Source organism: Leptonotus elevatus, chromosome 15, assembly GCF_054856555.1.
Source record: "Leptonotus elevatus isolate MCC_2025b chromosome 15, RoL_Lele_1.0, whole genome shotgun sequence".
In the NCBI taxonomy this organism is placed as follows: Eukaryota; Metazoa; Chordata; class Actinopteri; order Syngnathiformes; family Syngnathidae; genus Leptonotus; species Leptonotus elevatus.
Window position 1 is genome coordinate 16,508,342 of NC_141253.1, and position 23,320 is coordinate 16,531,661.

General features: G+C 37.1%; 2 protein-coding genes across 13 annotated transcripts in view; both read left to right on the forward strand.

Annotated features, from left to right (window-relative positions):
• whrna (whirlin a) overlaps positions 1-14,444 on the forward strand; it is a 139,789-nt gene extending 125,345 nt beyond the window's left edge. For 3 of the 5 annotated variants that reach the window (XM_086097065.1, XM_086097067.1, XM_086097070.1), the window contains one exon: positions 7,444-14,444. In XM_086097065.1, the coding sequence (XP_085953191.1) occupies positions 7,444-7,626 (183 nt within the window). In that variant the 3' untranslated portion in view covers positions 7,627-14,444. The remainder of the gene's footprint in view (positions 1-7,443) is intronic. The other 2 variants (XM_086097068.1, XM_086097069.1) reach the window with 1 other exon arrangement.
• A 2,496-nt stretch (positions 14,445-16,940) lies between these two features.
• Positions 16,941-23,320, forward strand: part of akna (AT-hook transcription factor) — a 21,951-nt gene continuing 15,571 nt past the window's right edge. For 2 of the 8 annotated variants that reach the window (XM_086097470.1, XM_086097476.1), the window contains exons 1-3: positions 16,941-17,271; positions 21,593-22,048; positions 22,638-23,320. The exon at positions 22,638-23,320 is cut by the window's right edge and continues 2 nt beyond it. In XM_086097470.1, the coding sequence (XP_085953596.1) occupies positions 21,715-22,048; positions 22,638-23,320 (1,017 nt within the window). In that variant the 5' untranslated portion in view covers positions 16,941-17,271; positions 21,593-21,714. Of the gene's footprint in view, positions 17,272-17,520; positions 17,610-18,992; positions 19,394-21,592; positions 22,049-22,637 lie in introns of those variants that run through there. The other 6 variants (XM_086097477.1, XM_086097478.1, XM_086097474.1 and 3 more) reach the window with 6 other exon arrangements.

Consider the following 23,320-nt stretch of genomic DNA (forward strand, 5'->3'; position numbering starts at 1 on the left):
TGATTGCTTTGTAATTGTATATGACTTAGTTAAAATTGTGTGTATGCATCATTCTTTCTTATTGTTGTTGTTTTTTGGCTGTTTACAAGTTTTAAATTGTCATTATATATTTTTTTTATTATTATTTAGATTTTTTATGCATGTTCGAAATAAAAATTCAAAATCAAAAAAATAATAATAATTCAGGCCTAGGATTATTTTTCCAGCTCCTCCAAAAACTCACTTGCACAAAATTAAAACAAAAAATGATGGTACTGGGTTTTTTTGAGACACTGGTCCATTTTCTTAGCTGTGCTCTTTTACAGTCTTGAATACCGTAAAGTGACTTTTCCATTTCAATTTAACAATCAACTTTCAAGCCAACATTATCGATGTCACAGCCGCAGTTACATCCCTGAACAATAACAGTGTAGTGCTCCATTGTTATTTGAAGCCATTAATAACACAACAGCCTTGAGGTCACACTTGGAAAAGTGAGCATTGAAAACGCTCACCTGGGGAAAGGTTGCTTGGTGTTATTAGACCCTTGAGCAAGGCACCCAACCTCATTGCCTCCCGCAGTCAGGGCCGAGCATCAGCGTGATAAACTGGTTTTGAGAAACATTCATTTTCTTTCTGTCTGTCCGAGGGGCAGCGGTTCCATTCGAGGGACAGATGATGGCATCGCATCGCAGCCACTACACTATATTATTCTGTCCCTGTTGTATAACGCAGTCAAGTTGATATAGCACACCTTCGGCTTGTGCATTCTGTTTCTCCCTGGCTACAGGGTGCTTACTGAATGCCAGCCGTTATCTTTCCAAATCAGCGGTTGTGAAGCACCCGTTATCACTGCTGACTTCCCATCTCGATGACCGACTGCTCTACCAGCATCGAGTAATTGTTGCAAGTGCGGACTCGAAATAAAGAGATAATAACCGCACTGTGATGATAAAACGGTCTCGATGTGGAAGCCATGTGACATGTAATAAGGTCAAGCGGGAGTGAGATATGACAGGCACAGGTGAAATCATTATCAAGTCAAACATGGGCTTTATCAATAGCTATGTTGTTAGATATGGCTTGCTCAAGGTTTACACTTCAAACCTACCAGGCTGGGAGGATTCAATTACTATGCACATTGTGGGGGGGTTTACTGGCACCCAGAGGTGATGTTGCATATTGCAATCTCCTAAATATCTGATCCCTCATCCTTCCCCTTCTTAAAACCGTTTTGCGGATTTCTGAAGAAGAACCCGGGGAAAGTGATTCAGTGGCCAAGTATGTCTCCTGATCTGAACCCAATTGAACACCTACGGGGAATTCTAAAGAGAAAAGTTGATCCCTCTCCATCCAGCATCCAGTCTCTAAAAGAGGCCATTCTTGAAGAATGGAAAAAGATTGATGCAACAAAATTTTGCCAGCTCAATGCCTAGAAGACATAGTGCTGTGATTAAAAATTGTGGAGGCCATACAAACTACTAAATTTATAAAAAAAATTGTGGGGTGTACTCATTTTTGCATTACCCTTATTTGAGTAAAACTGAAAAATGTGTAATCAAATGTTTTATTATTAACCTTACTTCCATGTTATAAGTTAACCAGATGTATATTAAACTTGGTCTTGCCAACATTTTGGAAATAGTTTTTGTGTTCATTGAGATATTGTTTAAAATTTTACTTTTCAAAGGGGGTGTACTAATTTACTCATATATATATGAGTAAATTAGTACACCCCCTTATATATATATATATATATATTACATTTAACCACTTATTATACACAGTTATAAGCTTAGTATGTGGGGAATGCCACACTGATATTGACTGATTGATTCTGAGGCACAAGGCACATTATAGTGATATTGACCCCAGTGATCTAAGCAGCCATGACAATAATTAGAACATGTGATATCCTGTTAAAATAAATCCACATAGATATGGCGCGAGTTACAATTACAGCCCTAGAAAATGGTTGCTTGTTCATGCCATTCAAACTTGGAGAGCAGAATTGAATTGTCATGGCAGCTGTCACTTGGGGAAAAACATGGTGAACAAATATGACATTTAAAATCGACTTTGTCTTACAAGAGCATTAGTGTAACAAATTGCGGCATTTCTCTAGAAACTGACTTATCACAACCGAGAAATGCCGCAATCAACTTGACTTAGAAACCACTCAGCAGCAGTTTGACAATGGCTCAGGAAGTTTTATTCATTCGGTATGGAGCAGATGGTATATTTTATATTTATATATTCATTTGAGGAAAACTCAACAAATAGTATTTGTTAGTTCAGCCTACTCCTCTCTACCTCCGCGCAGCTGGAGTGTGACGCCATGATGGTGTAGGTCAGCATACTCTCCTTCCTGACAGCTCTTAGTGTCAGATTGTTCAGTGAACACCACTCTCACTCGTATGACCTCATCCAGGTAGGCTGCCTCGTTCTCCCCTGTTATCAGTCCCACCACCGGCGTTTCGTCAGCAACTTGACAAAGATGTTCTCTGGGTGGGTTCATTGGTTTGGTTTGTTCTTGTTTTTTATGTTGTTTCAAAATTACTCAAAATACAGTCTTCCAAATTATTATGTACAACAGTGAAAATTAGTCAAATAAAATAATAGGTTCTAAAAAAAACTCAAAATGGTCATATTTTTTTCAGTAACAACCAAAATCACATTTTTACACCCAAGCTACATGTGTGTACGTAAATGTTGAATTCATAACCCAACATATTTTATAGAGGTCATTTTGCTTAAAATCTCTCTTCCTCTTATTTTATACAGTACAGGTTGTTTGGATTTTCACTTCTTAATAGTACATTGTGAAACTGTTCTTTTGGAAACTGTTGGTTTGAATCGGTTGGAACAAGACACACTAAACACGAACACTAGACGAGATTGAGGACCATCTGTGTTTGCTTCAAGGGCTACTACTTCTCCTCTGTACTGAAAAAAAAGAACAGTGAGAATCAAATCACAATTATGGACTTAGTATGCTCACTGAGCTAGAGTCTCACACGATAGGCCACAGTCATTTTTGGAGTTGTTCTATCATACACTCTAAAAACAGTTCGGTCAAAAGTAACCCAATTATGGATCAACAGTGGACCAATCCACTTTATGGATCAATATGACCCAACTTTCTGGGTTGTTTTATACAAAATTACCCAATTTTTTGACCCATGTAAAGGATCTGACCAATATTTATGAGTTGTTTTACACTAAAAGACCCATTTCTTGGATCAAAGTTGGGTCAAATAGACCCAAGTAAAAGATCGGTCCATTTTTGACCCATAGTTGGTTTATTTTTGACCCAACTATTTTTAGAGTGTAGTCAGTAACATGACATGACTCACGCTTAACTCCAAAAATTGGTGAAAAATCAAAAAGGGATTGGCCCAACAGCTTGGGTTAATCTTTGAAACCAAAATGTTGGGTTAGATAAATAACCCCCAAGAAACAATTCAAAATTTAGTTTTTTCATTTTTGGTTGTCAAAATGATTAACACACTCTAAAAACAGTTGGGTCAACAATAACCCAATTGGGGTCAAAACGGGACTGCTTGTCAATTTGACCCATTTTGGGGGGGGATTGTTGTACAAAACTGGATCAATTTAATGATGATGATCAAGTTGTTGTTTTTTAAAAATGACCCAATTTTGGTGGCGGCTTCAACCCTTAAAAATTGGGTAAAATTGACCCAAGTAGTGACTTGCTCTATTTTTGACCCAACTCTTTTTAGAGTGTATACAAAACCCCACAAATTGGGTTATAGATTATTGATTTGACCCAACTTTTTGGTTGAAACAAATAACCCCAAAATTTGTGTTGGTCCACTTTTGACCCAAAATTGGGTTATTTTTGATTTTTGAGTGCGCACAAAACCCCAAACTGGGTCAATTAAAAAAAAATGAAGTTGTTTTGTATAGACCGACCCTTTTTATTTATTTATTTATTTATTTATTTATTTTGCGAGGGAGGGGTGGGGGGGGGTATACAAAACAACCCAAAACATTGGGTCAAATTGACCCAAGTAGTGACTCGGCCCAGAGTTTTGTATAAAATGTAATGTAATGTATAAGGTAAAAAATAAAGTACTAAACATAAGGGAAATGAGTCCACAATACTGATTCAGTCAGAGGATAAAACAAGACTGAGAAACTGCCACTTTGAAAATGTCTTGCAATATTTCTTCTCCCACAAATGTGTGTCTGACACTTAAGCATTCAAGTGAATGTGATACGTCAAGCCATCAAAGGTTGCCACCATAGAAAAGAAAAATCGTCACTTGAAGTTGGCTGGAGTCTGCTTTTGCCCTACTTTGAAATGGGTCTATCCGCAGTTTGGCACAGTGTGCTTCAACGTATAATCAGAATGCAAATTTGCGTGACTTGGCCCTGCCAAACCTGACAGTAATAAATCCCAGTGACACTGCCGTTACGCTCTCAACTGAGAAAGGATGGACAAATATATGCCGCATTCAAGCCCGAGAGGCAAACTGGGACATGAGGGCCTGCAGTCACTTCATGTGTTGTTTACATCAGTATATTGCAACTTCAAATTAATGTGTAATAAATTAATATTGAGGAGGGGGGGGGGCTTAAATACCACAAATCCATATGGGGACTGATAAAACATTAATTCATTAATTTATTTTTTTATCTTTATTTAGCCAGATACAAATGTTTGTGAACTAATTGTCATTTACAAACATGACCTGGTCAAACATAGCAGAATGAGGAGATTGGTGTTGAAGCTGCATGCAGAAGCAATGCAGTGTATGACCAATGTGTGGACAATGCTGTATGCATACTATGTTCTGTCTTCATAAATATTTCAGCATAATGTTGTGCATTTATCTTCAATAAATAGGCTGTAGCATTTTGCCTGATTGTCTAAATCCAATTCAGTGCACCAACAGAAGTGAATTAGGTGAGCACAGAAGCTGTTCTGGAAACATGCCCAGAGATGCATAAGGAGATTGACATTTAAAATATTGTCTCTTATTTACCTAGTTTCCAAATGTGCAAAGTATTAACAGTTGTAGGAACATGTGCTTTTGTGTGTGTGTGTGGGGGGGGGGGGGGGGGGTGCGTGGTTGCGTGTGTGTGTCAAATTGGATCATCATCACTCAATGGACTTATTATACAATACAAGTGAGAATGATCGTGTGTTCTGCAGACTGGCACTGAACCTTCAGTGCTGCTAAAAGTCCGGTGACTTTTTCACCGGTGCCCTTTTTTTGAATGAAGTGCAACCCACCGTGGGTTAAACCTCTGATCAATGCAGAGTTAAACAGAGTTAAAAATAACGATCTCAGATTAAATGAAAAATTACACAAGGTATAAATCTATATATCCTAAATTCCAAATGGTAAATCATCTTCCCATTCAGCTTCTGTTTATCTGGATTCATCTTTCCATTTTTTATTCTGCTTATTTTATTGAGGGTTGCAGGAACTACATGGAGCCTTAGCCTATCTCAGCTTATTTAGCAGACGATACAAACTGGACTGGTCACTAATTCGGTGAAACCTTAATTTTACCTTGCCGCTCAAAGTGGAATACAGTACGTGTCCCATCAATGTAGCCATTTGAACTTGAAAATCCTGAAATGGGCTGTTAGTCACCATAGACGAAGAACGCAACAAGAATTGCTGACTTATCCATTTTCCCGATAATAAGGTGTGCATCTTGTGAAATGCACAATGTTGGATGACAGCGTTTTAGTTCAAGGCGTGCCGGCTCATAAACTCCCTCTTTCTCAGCATATTTAGTTCAATTCACTACTAAATATGTGGAAGCAGACTTTTTATTTACCTGGGAAGCAACATGTCCTTAGCGTGGCACAAGTTTTGAATTTTATATTGTATATGGTGTCTTCTAACAGTACTCACCATGAGGTTTGTTTTACAGAAGACTAACATTTTTCAGTGGAAATAGTTTAGCAAGTACACTGAATGAACATTATGTTTGTCACATGACATTATAGAGCAGAGCCAGTCAGATGATGAACAAGTACATGCCTTAAGTTAAGTATATTGCACTAATTTCACAAGCAGTCAAGTGTTGCTTTATATTATTGTGAATATGTCTTATGATAATGATGAATAATAATATTTTTTGTCAAGGTTGTGTGAGGGTTGAGGACCCAGATGCAAGGAATCAGGGAGGCGAGGCACGTGCGCACTCAAACAAAATGGGAATTTAATCTCAAAAGAACAAAAAGGAAAACAATGTACAAAAATGGTAAATCAACAGAAGTACAAAATAACAAGTTACAGAGTAACTAAACAAACAATACGAAGACTTGAGCAACTTGACCAACCAACCAGCAGCAAGACATGACAAGGACAAGGATGGAGAGTAGTGACCAACAAGGATTGAGAGAAAGCAGGGAAATTATGCTGCATTCGAGGAAGGTCGGAAGTCGGACTTTTCCAACTTCATACCAGGAAGTATGCACAGGAACGCCCCTTTGAACTCACAGAAGACAGGGGGGGCCGACTTCACTGAATGTGAGCGGCAAAAACATAATTTACATTATTATAAACAAATGTATCTATTTATTTATTATGACATTAATTTAGTTATTCAGAAAAGGTAACTACATAACCCAACAGGATTTTCACTGACTGTTTTAACCAGGAAAAACAAACGAATCAACCATCTTTGTTGTTTAAATTTGCCGCGAATGCATTGAGGTCGGAACTGGGAGAATCCATGTGGGATATATCCGACTTCCCACCTTCCTCGAATGCAGCATAAATACACACAAGCTGACGAGCCAGTGAGAGCCAGCAGGACAAGAGACAAGTAGCTGAAGGAGCTGATTGGATGACAAGAACAGGTGGACACAATAAACCTTAGCGAGACAGACTTCGACAAAAGGGGCACAAGGAAAACATGACAACCAAATCAACAAAACACATGTAATCAGACTTTTGTTTATTTTGGGAGCATTTGTAAAATTAAATAAATGTTTTGCTCATTTTTTTCTTTAGTTTTCTTCCCTTTCAATTTTGAAAACATGAGTCAAATTTTATGTCACTGCATTTATCAGTTCATTCATTCAAGCATGTTTTCTTCTGTACAAATAAATGGATAAGATCAACTTTGACATAAATGTACTCTTCTAAGAAACATTTTTCACAAGCTTGTAGTTTAGCTTTACAAAATATATCCTCTATTGCTGGCTTTTGCAAATATAAGGTGAAATCATGTGGAGAATTTCTTGCAAACTCAACTTTAAGGTTAGCTTGTAGTCAAATGAGGCTTTCTTTATCTCTCGTCCATTTTGTGTTCAATTAGCTGGATCCAATCTCTGTAATATTTATTTATTGTATAACTTTTCTTGACCGTCTTTATTGTATGTGAGAATTGATCAAGAGTGTAAATGCTGCAAAAAGATAATTTATCAATATTTTTTGAATAACCTGGTCTTTGTGTGTCCCTTTCTCCAAGCGTGGCGGTTCAGCTCACAGCTGTGGTCAGCTGAAGGTAGGTCAGGTGATCCTGGAGGTGAACGGGGTTTCCCTGAGGGGCCGTGAACACAAGGACGCCGCGCGCCTCATCGCTGAGGCCTTCAAGACCAAAGAGAGGGACTATGTGGACTTTCTGGTGACTGAGTTCAATGTAGCACTATAGTTGATTGAGAGACCAGCAGAGGAGGAGGACCTTTTTATGTTGAAATGGCACAACTCTTTGGAGGTGGACAGAAAGGAAAGTCCACCTCATCTGTTACAAAATCTAGTTTCTACCACGGAGCTGTTCTTGATTTCTTTTCAACATGTTACCTCTCCGCTGTGAGACCTTATGCACTACAGTAGATAATAGCAAAGCCTATATAATCTATATTTTGCTCACTTGATATTGAAATGAATGGATTGGCCTCCATTTGAAATCGAATTATTGCAGTCGTCCAAGTTAGCGCAGTCAATTTATTTAGTTAGTTCTTGGCTACTGCACCTGCTAAGACTGCTCCTACTCGGCTTTCCTAGTTTGAATTTATATATGTACAGATGAATAAATATAGATGTATAAACAAGCTATATATGAAATATAAATCCATGGAAACATATACACATATATTTAAAAATAAAAATGAATCGGAGCAGCTCACATCTGTCAGATAAATGTTGTCCGCTGAAGCATCAAATGAATGAGTCTCATGGAAGGGAGCTGAAGAGAACCCCCGCAAGCACAATGAGAACGTGCAAACGTTTGACTGCTGAACCCTATTGACAGTGCTAACCACTGTGCCATGCTTCCAGATTCAAATCATATTTTCTCTTTCAGTACAGCCAGACTGTCATTTTGTTTTCATTATTATCAAGGACCAAAACTGCCAAAATTAAAAATAAATAAATGACTAAATAAATAAATAAAGTGAAAAGAAAAACGGATATAAAAATATAATTCAAAAATGTAATAAAAAATAAATGAATATATAAATACAATGCTATATATATATATATTAATTTCCATTTATATTTATGTATTAGCCAATTTCCCCATGATTGGCTGGCAACAAGTTCAGGGTGTACCCCGCCAACTGCCCGAAGCCAGCTGGGATAGGCTCCAGGGCCCCCCGCGACCCTTGTGAGGACTAAGCGGTTAAGAAAATGGATGGATATATTATTTCCATTTATATATATTTTTGTATTTAATATTTTTATTATTTTTTTATATCTGTTTTTCTTTTTGCTTTATTTATTTATGTATTTATTTGTTTATCTATTTATTTAGTCTTTTTTTTTTTTCATTTTGGCAGTTTTGGTCCTCCATACATTATAAGCTAATGAAAGTACGTCATAGATCATGATCACGCCTGACAGCATAAACACTAATAAGAAGGGAGTGTATAATGAAGATACATGGAACACCTAAATGTGGACATGCGCTCAGTGGGTTTTATCATCTCTAATAAGTGTTTCACTTAAGACCACTCAGTGTTTTTCGTGCTCCCGCTGCTCTTTCTACCTAGACCATTTTATTGGATAATTTCCAAGTCCCGGACTAATTAAACTCCCCAGGGAGCATGATGAAGCCATGCCCAGTGCAACAACTCAGGAGGGGGCAGTCAAAAGGATTGGAGAAGACAACTCTGCCAAAGAGTTTAGCTACAGTATACTCACTCTTGGACACCCTTTCTCTCCATTTATAGAGAAAAACAAAAAAAAAAACAATTAGGAGATAGGATATCAGCTAGCGTTAGAGAGATTGGGAGAAAATGGAAGGACTGGAACAAAATGTATCTTGTGTAAAGAGTAAACAAGATATAACTGTTGTTGAACCTTTGAAGTTGAATACAATCTATTGACGATGGCCCACCTTCAATTAGTTTGGAGTTGCTGAATACAATTGTGGAAAAAAAGACTTATTGACTGAATTATTGTCATCATAGTACCTCTTTTAAAATGTGGTGCCCCATTTTGAGGTATTGGGTAAAAGTTATCCGTTATAACTAGTTAATAGATCCTTAGTAAACTGTTAATTAAAGGGTTATTTACTAACAGTTAATGAGGAATAGTTGCAATTTAAGAATAATGTTCCAATAACATAAACTATTAACTGATACTCAACAAATCAATAGTATTTTACTTATAACTTGTTTATGATCTATTACTCATTCAGTAGTTAGTAGGTATAAATCATTAACTATAACTCATTACCTAACAGTTTATTAATGATATATTAACTATCTACAAAAATCCTAATAGAAAATCCTTAACAAACTGTTGACAAACAACACATCATTAATGATTTATTAATTAACAGTTTACTTATGATCTATTAACTAGTTATAACGGAAAGTTAATATAAAGTGTTACCCAATATTGTAAAGTCTGATCAATATCTGGTGTTCCCGTTTTTGTGTCTAGTCTTGTATTTGCCAAAATAATTCTGCTGGCGCTAATGCTCGTCGCCACATTGACAGGTTGTCACTCGCACCCATTAGTAGTGATACGCATTAGACAGTGATAATTTCTCCAACAAAAAATTGTCATCATATTTTTCATCACTAAAAAAAAAATTCAGACAAAAATGAAACGCAAACTAAAATAGAAGCCATTTATTGAGGCGATGATGATAACTAAAATTGACTCACAATTCCGTCAATGACTAAAACAAAAACAACACAGTGACAAAAATTCACTAAATCCAATCAGAAGGAATGAAACGCAGGTGGGACCAAAAAAAACACTCAGAAACTGTTCACTGCACTTTATTTAATGTTCAAACATGTTTACATTCATTCTACTGCTGTAAGATTAATCTTAGGCAATTTTTTCCTTTTATTTAGGTGAAAAGTAATTTTTAAGATGGCATATTATTGTCATTTCAACATTTTTCTTTGAAACAAAGTTGAAAATGTGTCTTGTGTGTTAAACTACACTTAATAAGTGTGCTTTAATTTTCTGTTTAATACATTAAAACATTGATTAATTAACTTAAATTGCTCTTTAGTTTCGTCGACTAAAATTAGATTAAAATTAAATACAATCAGATGACTAAATTAATGACTAAAACTTTAAATACATTTTTGTCAAAATACTCAAACTAAATTAATTTTTGGGGTCAAAATTAACACTGACGCCAGATCACTTCCCTATGGATGTAAATCAGTTATCTACACTTAGATATTTATTTATTTAAGCAGAAAGGATATAACATGACCTGACCTCACCTGAGAGGCTTCCGGCTTGCATACAGCAGGAACTGACTTGCACATACAGCGCCTCGTCTGTCGTGTCTCATTTGTCACCAAATGGCCATCGTCAGTGACGGATTGATGGAGCTTGAGTGCGGAGAGTTGTGAAAATAATTCAGATTTGTCACAAAAATGCAAGACGGCTTGTGATGTCACAGCTTCCCTCTTTGCAGGCAAGTATGGCTGCAAGCATGAGCTGTCATGGCTTCTCCACAAATATGTTCTGGGAGCTATTTTAAGCTTACACCAAAATGTAAATTTTAAAAATTGCAAAAAAAAACTTTCTTAATAAACTAAATATACTGTATTTCTGCTTCTGGGTGCCACAGGTACACTTTAAAGTAGGCTAGGGAGATCCTCCAACATAATTTGAATGTGTATTACTGTACTTTTATTTTATGACCAAACCAAAATCTCAAGCTTAATGATGAATGGCAAAGGTATTTTTCTAGCAAACCTGTACAAACTATGTTCAGTTTTAATGATGCCACTGTATATTCAATTAACTATCAAATATATATTGTTCAAAATATATATATATATATTTGTGTGTATGCAGTCGAAAGTTACATTTGAGATGCGAAAAATGAATCTTTGTAGCTGTGCTGTGAAGATGCTTGTGTGGCAGATGGTGAGGGAGGACCTGCTGGGTTCATCATAACTTGCTCCCTGAAAATCACTTAATAGTTTTACTGGAAATTCAGTTTCTCAGAATGCACATGACAAAACAAATACAAAAAAAATGGACCTGATTAGTCTTTCATCAATCTTTGTGACTATTGATACAGAAAAAAAGGAAATAGGATTTCAGCTCACAATTTACACTGGCTATGATTTAATTTGCTTTTCAGTCTCTTACATTACTCTTGTGTTTGAGTGCAGAAGCCAATTAATTATTCATCACTTGATTAAAAAAGATGTCCAAAAATTAATGTACTATTGTTACGGCAGCACTCAAACCCATCAAATATTTTGTTAGTGTGATCTGCGCAACTGCTAAACAATTGAATATGCAATCAAACACAGACGCATTAACGAAAGCTTTTGTTATCTGTGTTGAGCATTTGAACATTACACATGATGTCACCTTTCAATGGGCAGACGACATCATCACATCGAAGCCTCTTGTTAGCAAATACAGTCAGTCTGAGAAAGTCATCAAATTCAATTTCATTTTCCTCTTTTTGTTAAAAAGAATAAAACCATTTCAGATGTGTTTTTTTTTATATATAACTGGTCTCAATTTGAAAAGACATTAACTTGTCATCCAATATGATTTGTTTTATGTTTCATTTTTCAATGGATAAAACAACTATAATATTAACTCATTCACTGCCATAGACGTCAAAAATTCATTTGAACTCTTTCTATTAGTTTAACTTTTTTTTCCACTTTTGTTAACAAGAGTATGAAAACCTCGATTTTTTTCGTCTGACGGCAATAATTTTTAATAATCTTATATTTTCTTTTTTTTATTAGGGGCATCAGGCGATTACAATTTTTAATTGTAATTAATCACATGACTTCACTAGTTAACTCAAGATTAATTACAAATTTTACATCTGTTCTAAATGTACAATACATTTTTTTGTAGGTTTTCATACTCTTGTTAACAAAAATGGAAAAAAAATTGAAACTAATAGAAATTGTTTAAATTAATTTTTGACGTCTATAGCCGTCAATGGGAGTGAATGAGTTAAACAATGGAACCTCCGATCTCTAATCTCTCCCACAATAATGAAACCCAGTTACAGCATCAGAGTGTCGCCATCTTAAAACTGTTATTGAAGTCAACCCCCAAATTTTCTTTACAATATCTTGCATGTGCCACCACGAGAGTAAACACCACATTGTGATTAATATTGCTTTTGTGGAATATGTGTTCACCTTGCCCGAAGCATGAAATAATTGACAGGAAATTTGGATTCTTTGAAAATGGAGCCTTAATTGGTTATTTTGGACAAGAAAAAAAATATATATATATATATATATATATATATTTATTTATTTATTTATTTATTTTAAATCAACTTCCACATGACTTTTGATCTGTATCATATTTGATACGTCTCTTTACTAAACTATGGTTGACTTTGCCTTTACATGTACAAGAAGATTCAACATTCAAATTTTACTTCATTTTTAAGTTACTTTCATGAGAAAAGTGTACAGTAGTGCAGTTAGTCACATTGCAAATACACCTTACGCATCTTTTTAAACATTTACCAGTGTATAATGTTATTATATATTTGCATACATGAAAACAATAAAACTCTAGCCAATACCTTTAATAACAAGTCAGTCAGTGGCTTTTTTTGGTGATACCAAAAGAGCCATTTTTCAGCAAATGGGGACGAATGTGAGAAAAGAAGAACGCTTCTGTTACCAGACGATGCACATTAGCTTTATGCCTTTGTCATTTGTCATTAAACTGAGTACTTTATTGTTTTTATGGTTTAATTATAGTTTAATTTTAACAATGGTTAGCTTAGCCAGTTGGAGGTCGACCAGTGTCCCATAATGGATTGTGTTCAACCTTAAAGGATCCACTAAACACTAAAAATTTGTGGACTTTGATCTCCCTAGCTGAGGTTAATGTTGTAAACACCGTTGGCAGTCGATAAGGAATTTCTCAAGCAAGACAGGAGGGCCACTTGGAACTTGCGTGCTATTAACCCTCCTTCCCCTCTCCTGCCCCCCACTCGCCTGTCGAGCCGCACCGCTCTGCACTGATTCAGGCTTCAATGCGTTTACCTGTGCCATTACTTGACAATACGACCGCAAATTCCCTGCCTGTGTTGCTTATCCTGGGTTGCTCTGTTCTTTTCTACTCTGCAATGTGACGCTTAGCATTAGTAACTTGCGGAAGGAACAATCGAACACATCGTGTTTGTGTAGAAGCAAACTTGTTCGGGCCAAGCGTTCTCAGACCAGGGACGTGTACGGTGCGAAATGATCATACTAATCAAACAAATTGGACTTTTAGATGTCTTCTGTGAGTGCGCCAAAAATGTTCCACTACTGGCTTTACAATGCTCAGGTGAATTGTTGACAAATGCAACTCTCAGAAAGGCAACATGACAAGAAAGGTCCATTAAAGTTGTTATTTTTCTGTTTGGTTTTTTTCAATTCACAATGTATGTTTAATTAAAGACTCACCTAAGAGTGATACAATGTTTGTCTAATATAACTCTGGAATGAGCCCATCTTTTAAAAATATGTCAATAGCATTAAGGGCCTCAGTGACCTGCTATTAAAAAGGAGGGAGAGTCGCGGGACGAAGTAATGGCAGCTTCGGACAGTCTCATTAATCACACGCCACCATGATAGCAGTCTGGCCTTCGCTCTGACACGGTGGCATAGACTTGAGCAACACACACTCCCAACAGTGACTTTGTCTTCACTCAAAACTTCTTCATCAGTGTGCCTCCTCTTATATTAGCCGGTTCGTTTTGGTTATTGTTTAGCTTCCGCCCTGTGATGCTCTACATATGTCTTTTTTCATCTTCTTCTTTTTTTGTTTCTCGTCTGTCACATTCCTCATGTTGTTTGCCTGCTCCCAGCACATTTGAACAAGGAGGGTTAGACAATGCTATTTATACAGAAAGTGTGTTTAATTTTTCAATAAAGATAACTGCACAAAAACTTTCAGGTGTATGATGGAGAGAGCTTGGCTCATTTTTTTTTATAAAGTGAACAAGGTGATGCTTTCATTTCTCTTTTTCTGAAAGTCAAATAATTACAGAAATGTATACTTCAAGCCATTGTTCAGTTTTAAGATAACTTTAAATTAGAGCTAGCATAAGCAGTTTGGAAAATGGATGGATGGATGGATGGATTTGAAATTTGGGGGCAATATGTCTCAGCCAGTTTGGGGTTAGATGTCACATATGCAAAGAATGAGCTAATGAAAAATTCACTGCTGGCAACTTGGTTTATATATGCCAGTCTGACTAGTGAGGACATTTGTTGTCAGGTTTATTTGAGTGATTATGATTAAATTTGTTAACTGTTCAAGTATTTTATTTTTTTATCTTGAATTTTCTGTTTAAGAAAGGTCAAACTGGCATGTGAGGCTACGTGCCTAAGGACTTGAATCTTGCATAATATTTTGTTAAATGGCTAAGCTCAATGAAATGTTCAAGCTTAATGACAAAATATGTTCTATGACTGACTTCAATGTTCACTTTCAAGTGTGAACAGGAATTAGTTGGTCCATGTGTTATTAGTTGCAAAATCCAATGTGACACCCCACCCCATAGAGTGAGACAAATTAGCTGATGGTGGGGCAACATGTCACATGTTTACACTCTCTATTTAATTTCTTATAACTCAGCACTGAGACCCAAAATGAAAATGACATGAATATGAAATATATCCTTAAGATCGTATTCTTTCAAGTGGTACACATTTTGTATGATGTTTAATTCCAAGAAAAATGCAGGAGTGTAAAAAGTGTCACATCAAGTTCTGGTCTCTCTTACCACCTGAAAAAAAATACAATAAAATACATGTACCACAATAGCTAATAACCAACAGTAAAAAATAAAAATAAAAAACAGTCACGCAGAGAGATGAGTTTGAAGTTGTATTCCTAAAAATAATACAGTATTTTATTATATTTTTAGCCACTGTGACATTATGCACAGGTGAAACACTAAGCCTGTGTCCAAATGTACAAAAATAAAAACTGTACTTAAATAATAATTCAAAATGTATTGTACATAAATAAACAACAAATACTAATTGTATCTTGAAAGACTGAAAGCAAACAATTGTAAATGATTATATGACAATAACTTGTTTTTAAAAGTTAAATACAACTGAACAACAAACCATACTGGACTTTAAAAAAAAAAAAGTTAAAGCAATTTAATACTATGGAATTTTATATAATTCATTAATTAAGAAAAAACCTATTAATTGCAATAATGTGCAAAAAAATATGCTCAACACATCAGCAAACAACACACAAAAAGCAGATACACAGGCTAATTGGCATATATTTGCTTGTTCTGCCTGTCACTATAAGAAGTGTGTCAAAAATGTTCCAGAGCTGGGGTCACATCCATTTTAAACTCAAACGACGAGTTTTCACCAGACGATTAAACAGGACATCTACAAAGAGATCCTGTGTGGTTTGCTTGGCTCAGTGTATGAGTGGAGGCGAGAGTCGTGGAAGGACAACTCGTAGCTGCACCACCGTGGCAAGGCGCCTACCTTAGAAATCCCTGAGCATCTGACAGTTCCTGGCCAAGAACAACAGCGTTCTGGAGCAAACTCCCGACTCACCCAAGTTTCTGTGATTTTAATGACTCAGGGGTTCATCAAGGAGACTGCTTTTGAAGATGTCAATAGAGATACCATAGATATGGAAAATTACTGTATCTCTATAGTCAATAATTATTTGGACTAATTAAGTGATGTGATTAATCTGATCAGGAACAACTGTTGTATACCATTTGTCCTCATTGATCCCAGGTAAGCAGACAATTGAGTAATAATTTAAAAAAAACTAAAACTAGCATGCATGTGTTTTGGAAAGTAAAAGCAACCTGAAGAAAACCTACGTAAGCAAGCATGGGAAAAAATATTTTGTTTTTTCAGAACATAAATACTTTTTTTGTACTTATTCTGAATTAACAATAAGCAATTGGCAATGATTCACAATAGATGCAAGCAGTTCACAAGCATTTCTGTTATTAATGCTAATACAATCAAGGTGATGGGTTGGTGTCATGGCATGGCCATAAAATGTTACAATTATCCATTTTTGTAAACGAACGGAAGAGTGCTAAAATGAATCGTGTAATTTTTACATGTGAATACATTTTGTTAGAATAAATGTTTTAAAATGCAAATCACCCATCACCAGTTAAGCTTTGGCTTGATATGGCTTCCAGTTTTTTTTTTTGGGGGGGGGGGGGTTTGGGCTGCATGCGTGTATATGACAGTGTGTTGCACTGACATCACTCGAATCAAAGTAACCAAAAGGCAAATAAAATGCTTTGCACGGAAAGTAATACAGTAAACTGAGCTGATAGTGTCCCCTTGTGGGCAAATCTTTGAACAGCAAGTCGAGTGCCGCTTGACACGCAACAAAGGCAAGCGACGGAACCACACCGCCACCGAGTACTACATGTCAATCTGCCACCTAAGCTCCTCCTACAAAGTATTTCACCAATCATAGCCCTCTAAAGTTGTATTTAAATCCAACAAGACTTTATCCCGAAATAGTGTCTGTTAGGTGGCCATACTTGAACGTATCGCACAGCTTTCGCATTGCATACACAAATCCAATATGTAGTGGAAATATAATTACGACAGTTAGCAATAGAAATCCAGGTGACGAGGAAGGGGAGCTGCTTTGTTACAGTAATTATCTGAGAGGAGCACAACGGCAGAGACTAAACGCAGGGCATACAACTAACCATAGTTACAACTAGCTTGACTAAAGTTACAAGTTAAATCGGCGACCCTCTCGGTGAGCTTACTAACCAATATCTATAACAATGTCTTCGATTTTACAATGCTGGCTACTTCGGAGAAACTACCAGTGAAACATGTTCCAAAGTAAGGTACGGGCATTATTTTTTGCCGTTTTGATGGAGCGGACATGTGGTGGCAAATGAAATGTGTTAGGAGTGACTTTAGAAGACGTACGAAAGGGATCCATCTCGTGTAGGCGTTATCTGTACCTGTATACAAATGAATCCTTTGCACTAAAGTAAACCTGCTTACTTTATAGTTTGACGTGTCGGGCTGTGTTGAAACCTGTTGACTGGAATGGTTTGTTGTGCTGAGTGTGTGCCATGGTGACACGGGGGCGGGGCTTCGCTCTCAGTTTAGTGGTTTTCATGGCAACGGGCCCTTGTGAAATCTGGAAATCCTGCCTGAGAACCTTTTTATGTTCAAGGTAGGGATAAATGCGTTTCTATATTCAATTTACTGGATATTTGTTCGCCAAAATAGTTTCTCGTCAGGGACAATGTTCAGTCTTTGCTCGCGGTTGGTGTCTCAGCTCAGCAGCAGTCAGGCTGATCGGTATTTCTTGACATTGGTTGTTGAGCAAGTCTTTCTGGACTCACACATTGGGATTAGGGAAGGGCTAAGGGGGTAAGGAGTCTTGTCCGCTAGATGAACATGCTGTGAGTGTGCCTACATGGGATGGAAGCAATTTATGCCAAAGTTTATTCAAGATCAAGATTGTATGAGGACGAGTGAACAGGCGTTTTCCCTAGTTTTGATGCTGTAACGTAAATAAAAACACTGAACTTGTCAATGATTTCTCACAATAATTATAAATAATGATGTAGGAAGGTAATAAACATCAGTTTGTTACCACTTTTTTCTATAAATGTTAAGTGTTTACATTTTCAAATCATCACTTCTACAACATTACTAGAAAATTACAATGTCCCATATAGTGCACTCTTATTTAGAACAGGCCTATAGGTAAAACACATATATTAGTGTATTTACTGTACTGTATTAGTGACCCCTGCATTAAATTGTGTTTGTGTCAGCCAGCGTACCCGATTTTGAGGTCGCTGAGCACATTTTCTGGAAGGCTGAATGCTAGTTCAGTTTTATTTTAGCAGTCATGTTTGTTCAGTATTTATTTACAAGTGGTAGGATCACATATAATGTATGCACAGTGTAATTTTCAGACAATCTGCAGTTCTCTGGTCTGGAAGTTTTGTATCTATCTAAAAGCAAAATTCCCATTTATCATTAAATGGAATCTGAAATGGCAGTTTCAAGGTGGAGGAAGCCCAAGGTCATATGACCATCTGTGCATGTTGTATGCTGGCTATGGAAAGCATCAAAATAGAGTACAATATGTACAAAAAATATTGAAAGTAGAGTGGAAAAGTTGTGAATTGTAGAAACCTCAAACTAAGTCATGAAAGACCAGATATTATAAACAGTATGTTATTTGTTTTATTTATATATATTTTTTTAATTTTATTTTTCATTAGTTGTGTGGAAGCATTTATTTACACAACTGCAGCGTGTACTTGGCCTCTAGCCAGGGTCGCCAATTCCGGTCCGTGAGGGCCCCATCCACCATGTTTTGTACAATTACATTCATGGATATGACTGTGTACTAACTTGATTTGAATCAAGACATTGCATTTGCACACATTAATATTAACGTTTCAAAGAATAACTCAATGACAAAAGTTTTCAAATATTTATGTTGTACCAACATTACAGCAATGCACAAGCACATTATAATTTTTTGTTTTCTCAAATGGCAGCGGTCTCCCAACAGTACCACTGACTGTATGAAGTCAATTTGCTGGCATAGAAACAGATTTAAACCATAACTCAGCACTTAAATTGACCAGTCGGATGCCATATTCCAAGTGAAATGTTTTCAAAGGTAATGACACAGTGCTATAAAGTGTCTTAATGATAATGTGCGTAGTCCTAAAACATCTACGATAAATAAATAGTCTTTCATCTTTATCATGATACTTTAAAATAAGCCTGGTATCATTACTCACACATCCTTAGTTTTTTCAAACCCTAAACTATTTTTGTATCAATGTTGAAATGTTTTGTAGCTCTGGAATGCTTGAAACATCACAGTTAACAGTTTTCCAGTAAAGGTTTATATGCAGATTATTAACCCCCTCTTCCCCATATGGCCACAGAAGAAAACCCTCGGTTCATGCATGTGCAGGAAAACAGGTGTGTTTTTATTTTCTTTATTCATACAATCTCACAAAGCTTCTCATTGATTTTTCTAGATTTACTTCCAAGCCAAATTTGGATACTTGCAGATGATATTCTGTGGTTTCCGCCCTTGAGATTCTCACGGGTTCTTTTCTAAACGTCCTGTATTTGTTCAGCTGCTGAGCCGTCTCCACTCATTTTTGTGGTCTCCAAAATTGCATAGTGAAAAAAAGTTTGGCATGTTAGTCAATGTGAAGGCCCAATGAGCGAGTTCTCCACCAGTCGTGTACAGATATAGAGAATGCCAGATGAATCAAGATAACAATCGGCTTGTGTTAATCTGGGATACTGACGAAGCACTGCAGCCACTTCTCTCAATGAGAATGTGAGTGCTGCTCAACTGGAGTGTTCTCTGCTCAATACATTTTAGAATCATTACTCGGTTAACATGAGAAGATTTTCCAAATTTTGACGACTCACTTGTTAGATTATAACAGTAGCTTTGCTAGACTTTCACTGGTGTGAAGTTTTGTTGTTGTTGTTGTTTTTAACCATGTTGCAGAAAGAAATGTGTGTGTGCAATGTGCGCACTGACAAATCTCATTTGCTGACTGTCCTTGGCCCATATTTGAGGAGTATTAGGTGAGGTGTATGCAGAATGTATAGGAAGAGATTCTAAAAGGACACTCAAGATCTGTATGTTATGTTTTTATTTGATTGATGGATTTGCTGTGCATTTTGGATAATGTTCAAAAGCTTTGTTAGCCACACGTCACAGCATATTCTTTCAAGTCTTCTGCCTGTAGGGTTCAACCACTTAAGTAGAGGTGTCAAACTCCGGTTCTGGAGGGCCCCAGTTCTGCAGGTTTTGGATGTTTCCGTTCTCCAACACAGCTGATATATGATCAGCTCATCAGCAAGCTCTGCATGAGCCTGATAACGATCCTGCTGATTGGAATCAGCTTGTGTTGGAAGAGGGAAACCTCCGAAAACCTGCAGGACTGCGGCCCTCGAGGACCGGAGTTTGACACATATGACTTAAATTAAAGTACCAATGATTGTCACACCCACCTAAGTGGGGCGAAATTCATTCTCCGCATTTGACCCATCCCCTGTGGGAGCAGTGCTCGGGAATCATTTGGTGATATAACCCCCCTAATTCCAACCCTTAATGCTGAGTGTCAAGCAGGGAGGCAAATGGGTCCCATTTTTATAATCTTTGGTATGACCCTAGCCAGGGATTGAACCGACGACCTCCCAGTCTCAGGGTGGACACTCTACCACAAGGCCACTAAGCTGGTCACAAGGGTTGAGTATCGAACCCACAACCTTCAGGTTGGGTGACAACCATGCTAGGACCTGAGCCGCGCCACCCCACTCCACTTGATGTTTAGAATTCCATTTTATCTTCCACGTTGTAGAATAAAAATTTCATAAAACAAATAACATTCAGCTCGTATTATCATTTTTCATGGTCACATTAAATATTTGTCTGGCCACGGCAGAGTTATGTTAAAAAAAAAAAGATGAGTGATGAGCTTAAAAAAAAACAATAAAATGTGTAATAAAAAAAAATAACAACATGGTACAGATAGCAAATATTTTATATTTATGATTAAAAGAATAAATGTCAGCTCATCTCATCTAAATTGTTATCAGTTATTTATTTATTTTGAGCCACAAAAAGTAGGAATCTGCATCATTTGTTCTTTCCTTTTCCAATTCAGTAAATACAATGAAAAATTAACCAATTTTATGGGGGGGAAATTGTGAATTAAAACATGGGCCATGGCGGGAAAGGATTAGAAAGCTCAAACTAATGTTTTTTTCTCCATTTTGTTTTTTTTGTCTTGTCTACAAGTCAGTCATTTGTCAGTAAAAACGTACCTGATGACCATAGAGATGACAATTGACTTGAATTATAAACTGGACCCTACTTATTGGGAGCCAGATGGGTTGCGAGGCTAGTTGGTGTTGTGTGGTAGACCTTATTGGACCATTGTGGATGTCATGCATAATTAATTTTGTTGTGATCAGAAAAGTTATAATTACCATCATCGTCAAGTTTATATGACATATTTGAAACAGCCCTATTGGCCAATGAAAACTTTCCTGAGTCAATCCATAACTTTATATATATATATAAATGAAATCAAATTCATTTCTCAGTGCTTTTAATGGGTATTCATTGAAGAGTGTTTTCTCAAATTCTAGGAGTTACATTCAAAGATTTCCTCTGCACAGCCGGACATCACCCAGCTAACTGATGGGAGCACAAGAGCCAGCTTGCAATATTTCCTCAGGTCACAGCTGAGTCACAGTAAACTGATAAGTGAATGGAGACCGTGAAGAACACAAAAACAGGGGCTCTGTCTTGGACTCCAGCTCCAACATGCGTCTCCCCCACCACCTCTGAAGATGATGAGTGGGACGAGGAGGAAGAACAAGATGATGACTTTAGTGGCCAGATGGATGAGAATGGCATCATTGGATTGACACTGGTGGATGAGACGCAGGAACATGATGACAATGCAGAACTTAATCGAATCTTATCTGCTGGACCCTCCAGCCCGGAGGATCTTAGTGGCTGTGAGGTGCAGGATTTGCCACCTGAGGAGATCAGTTACATCTTCAATGAAGAGCTTGATGATGCGGATGTACTGTCAACTTGTGAGTCATTAAAACACTTGAACTTGATGTTTTGATTAACCTTAATAATTTCTTGACAATAATATGTTATATGTGATCTCTCTAGTGTAAACATGACATTCTGATTAATATTATATTTGTGGAAATAAGAGTTATGCTGCAAAATCTAGCCGTTTTTATCTCAGGGGGCGGCCATTTTGTCACTTGTGATGTCATTTTCACTCCACAGCAAGTGGCAAAATGGTTGCTTTCTGATCTTGTTAAAAACGGCTGGATTTTGCTGCTTAACTCATATTCCACAAACGTAACATTAACCAGAATACTGTATTTAGACTAGTGGGGCTGCACAGAACATTTTGTTGCCAATACATTTGATGAGGGGTTGACTGTTAATACAGTGGGACACAAAAGTATTTAGTCAGCCACCGATTGTGTAGCTTCTCCCTCTTAAAATGATGATTTTCATCATAATCACACTTCAGCTTATTTACTGCTTTACAATGTCAAAACAGTTGTTGGTAAATAGTGATGAAACAATTGCATTATTTGCAAGACTGTTGACAGCATTTTCGTCTATTGTATCCCCCCCTTTTTTTTTTCTTACATATAGTTTCTGATGATATTTCCATCTTGAAAAAGCAAAGACATAATGTAGATGAAGCTAACAAGATGAAGACACCAAAAGGAGAGCACTTCTCTGAGAGGCGCACACACTCGGACATGGCTCAGGGGGAGAGAGCTGGAGCAGAAGGTGAGTGGGGTTTGCGAAACGGACCAGTCAAAAATAGCAAAGAAGAGTCCGAGATCATCAGTGAGCGCCAATTTTTTAACTCTCCACCCTCGATAGTAGAAGCTGATGGAGATTGCAAACCTCAGTGCCCAACATATCAGACTTCCTCTGGTCCAACCCTCCCCATTTTCACTCACATGTGCCATTTCACTTTGGAGGAAATGGCCGCTGCAGGGATCACATACAAGACTGTCCCAGACTTTACAGGCTTTACGGATAGACCTCCAGACTCAAACAGCCTCAAGAGCTGCGTGTCCGGTCTTCACCACCAAGAAATCTCTGAACACAAAGAACTAGAAGAAGACGCTGTCTCTCCTCAACCACTAACAGCGAATCGGCACAGTGGTCGACCTAATGAGAATACAAAGACTGGTCCTAAAAATCCCACACGCTTACCGGCGCGAAGGTCACAGCCCTGTCAAACTGCTGCACTTTCAATGACAAGTTCTCATAACAAACCTAAGGAAGAATGCTGTCGCACTCCGAGGAGATCTAATGAATCA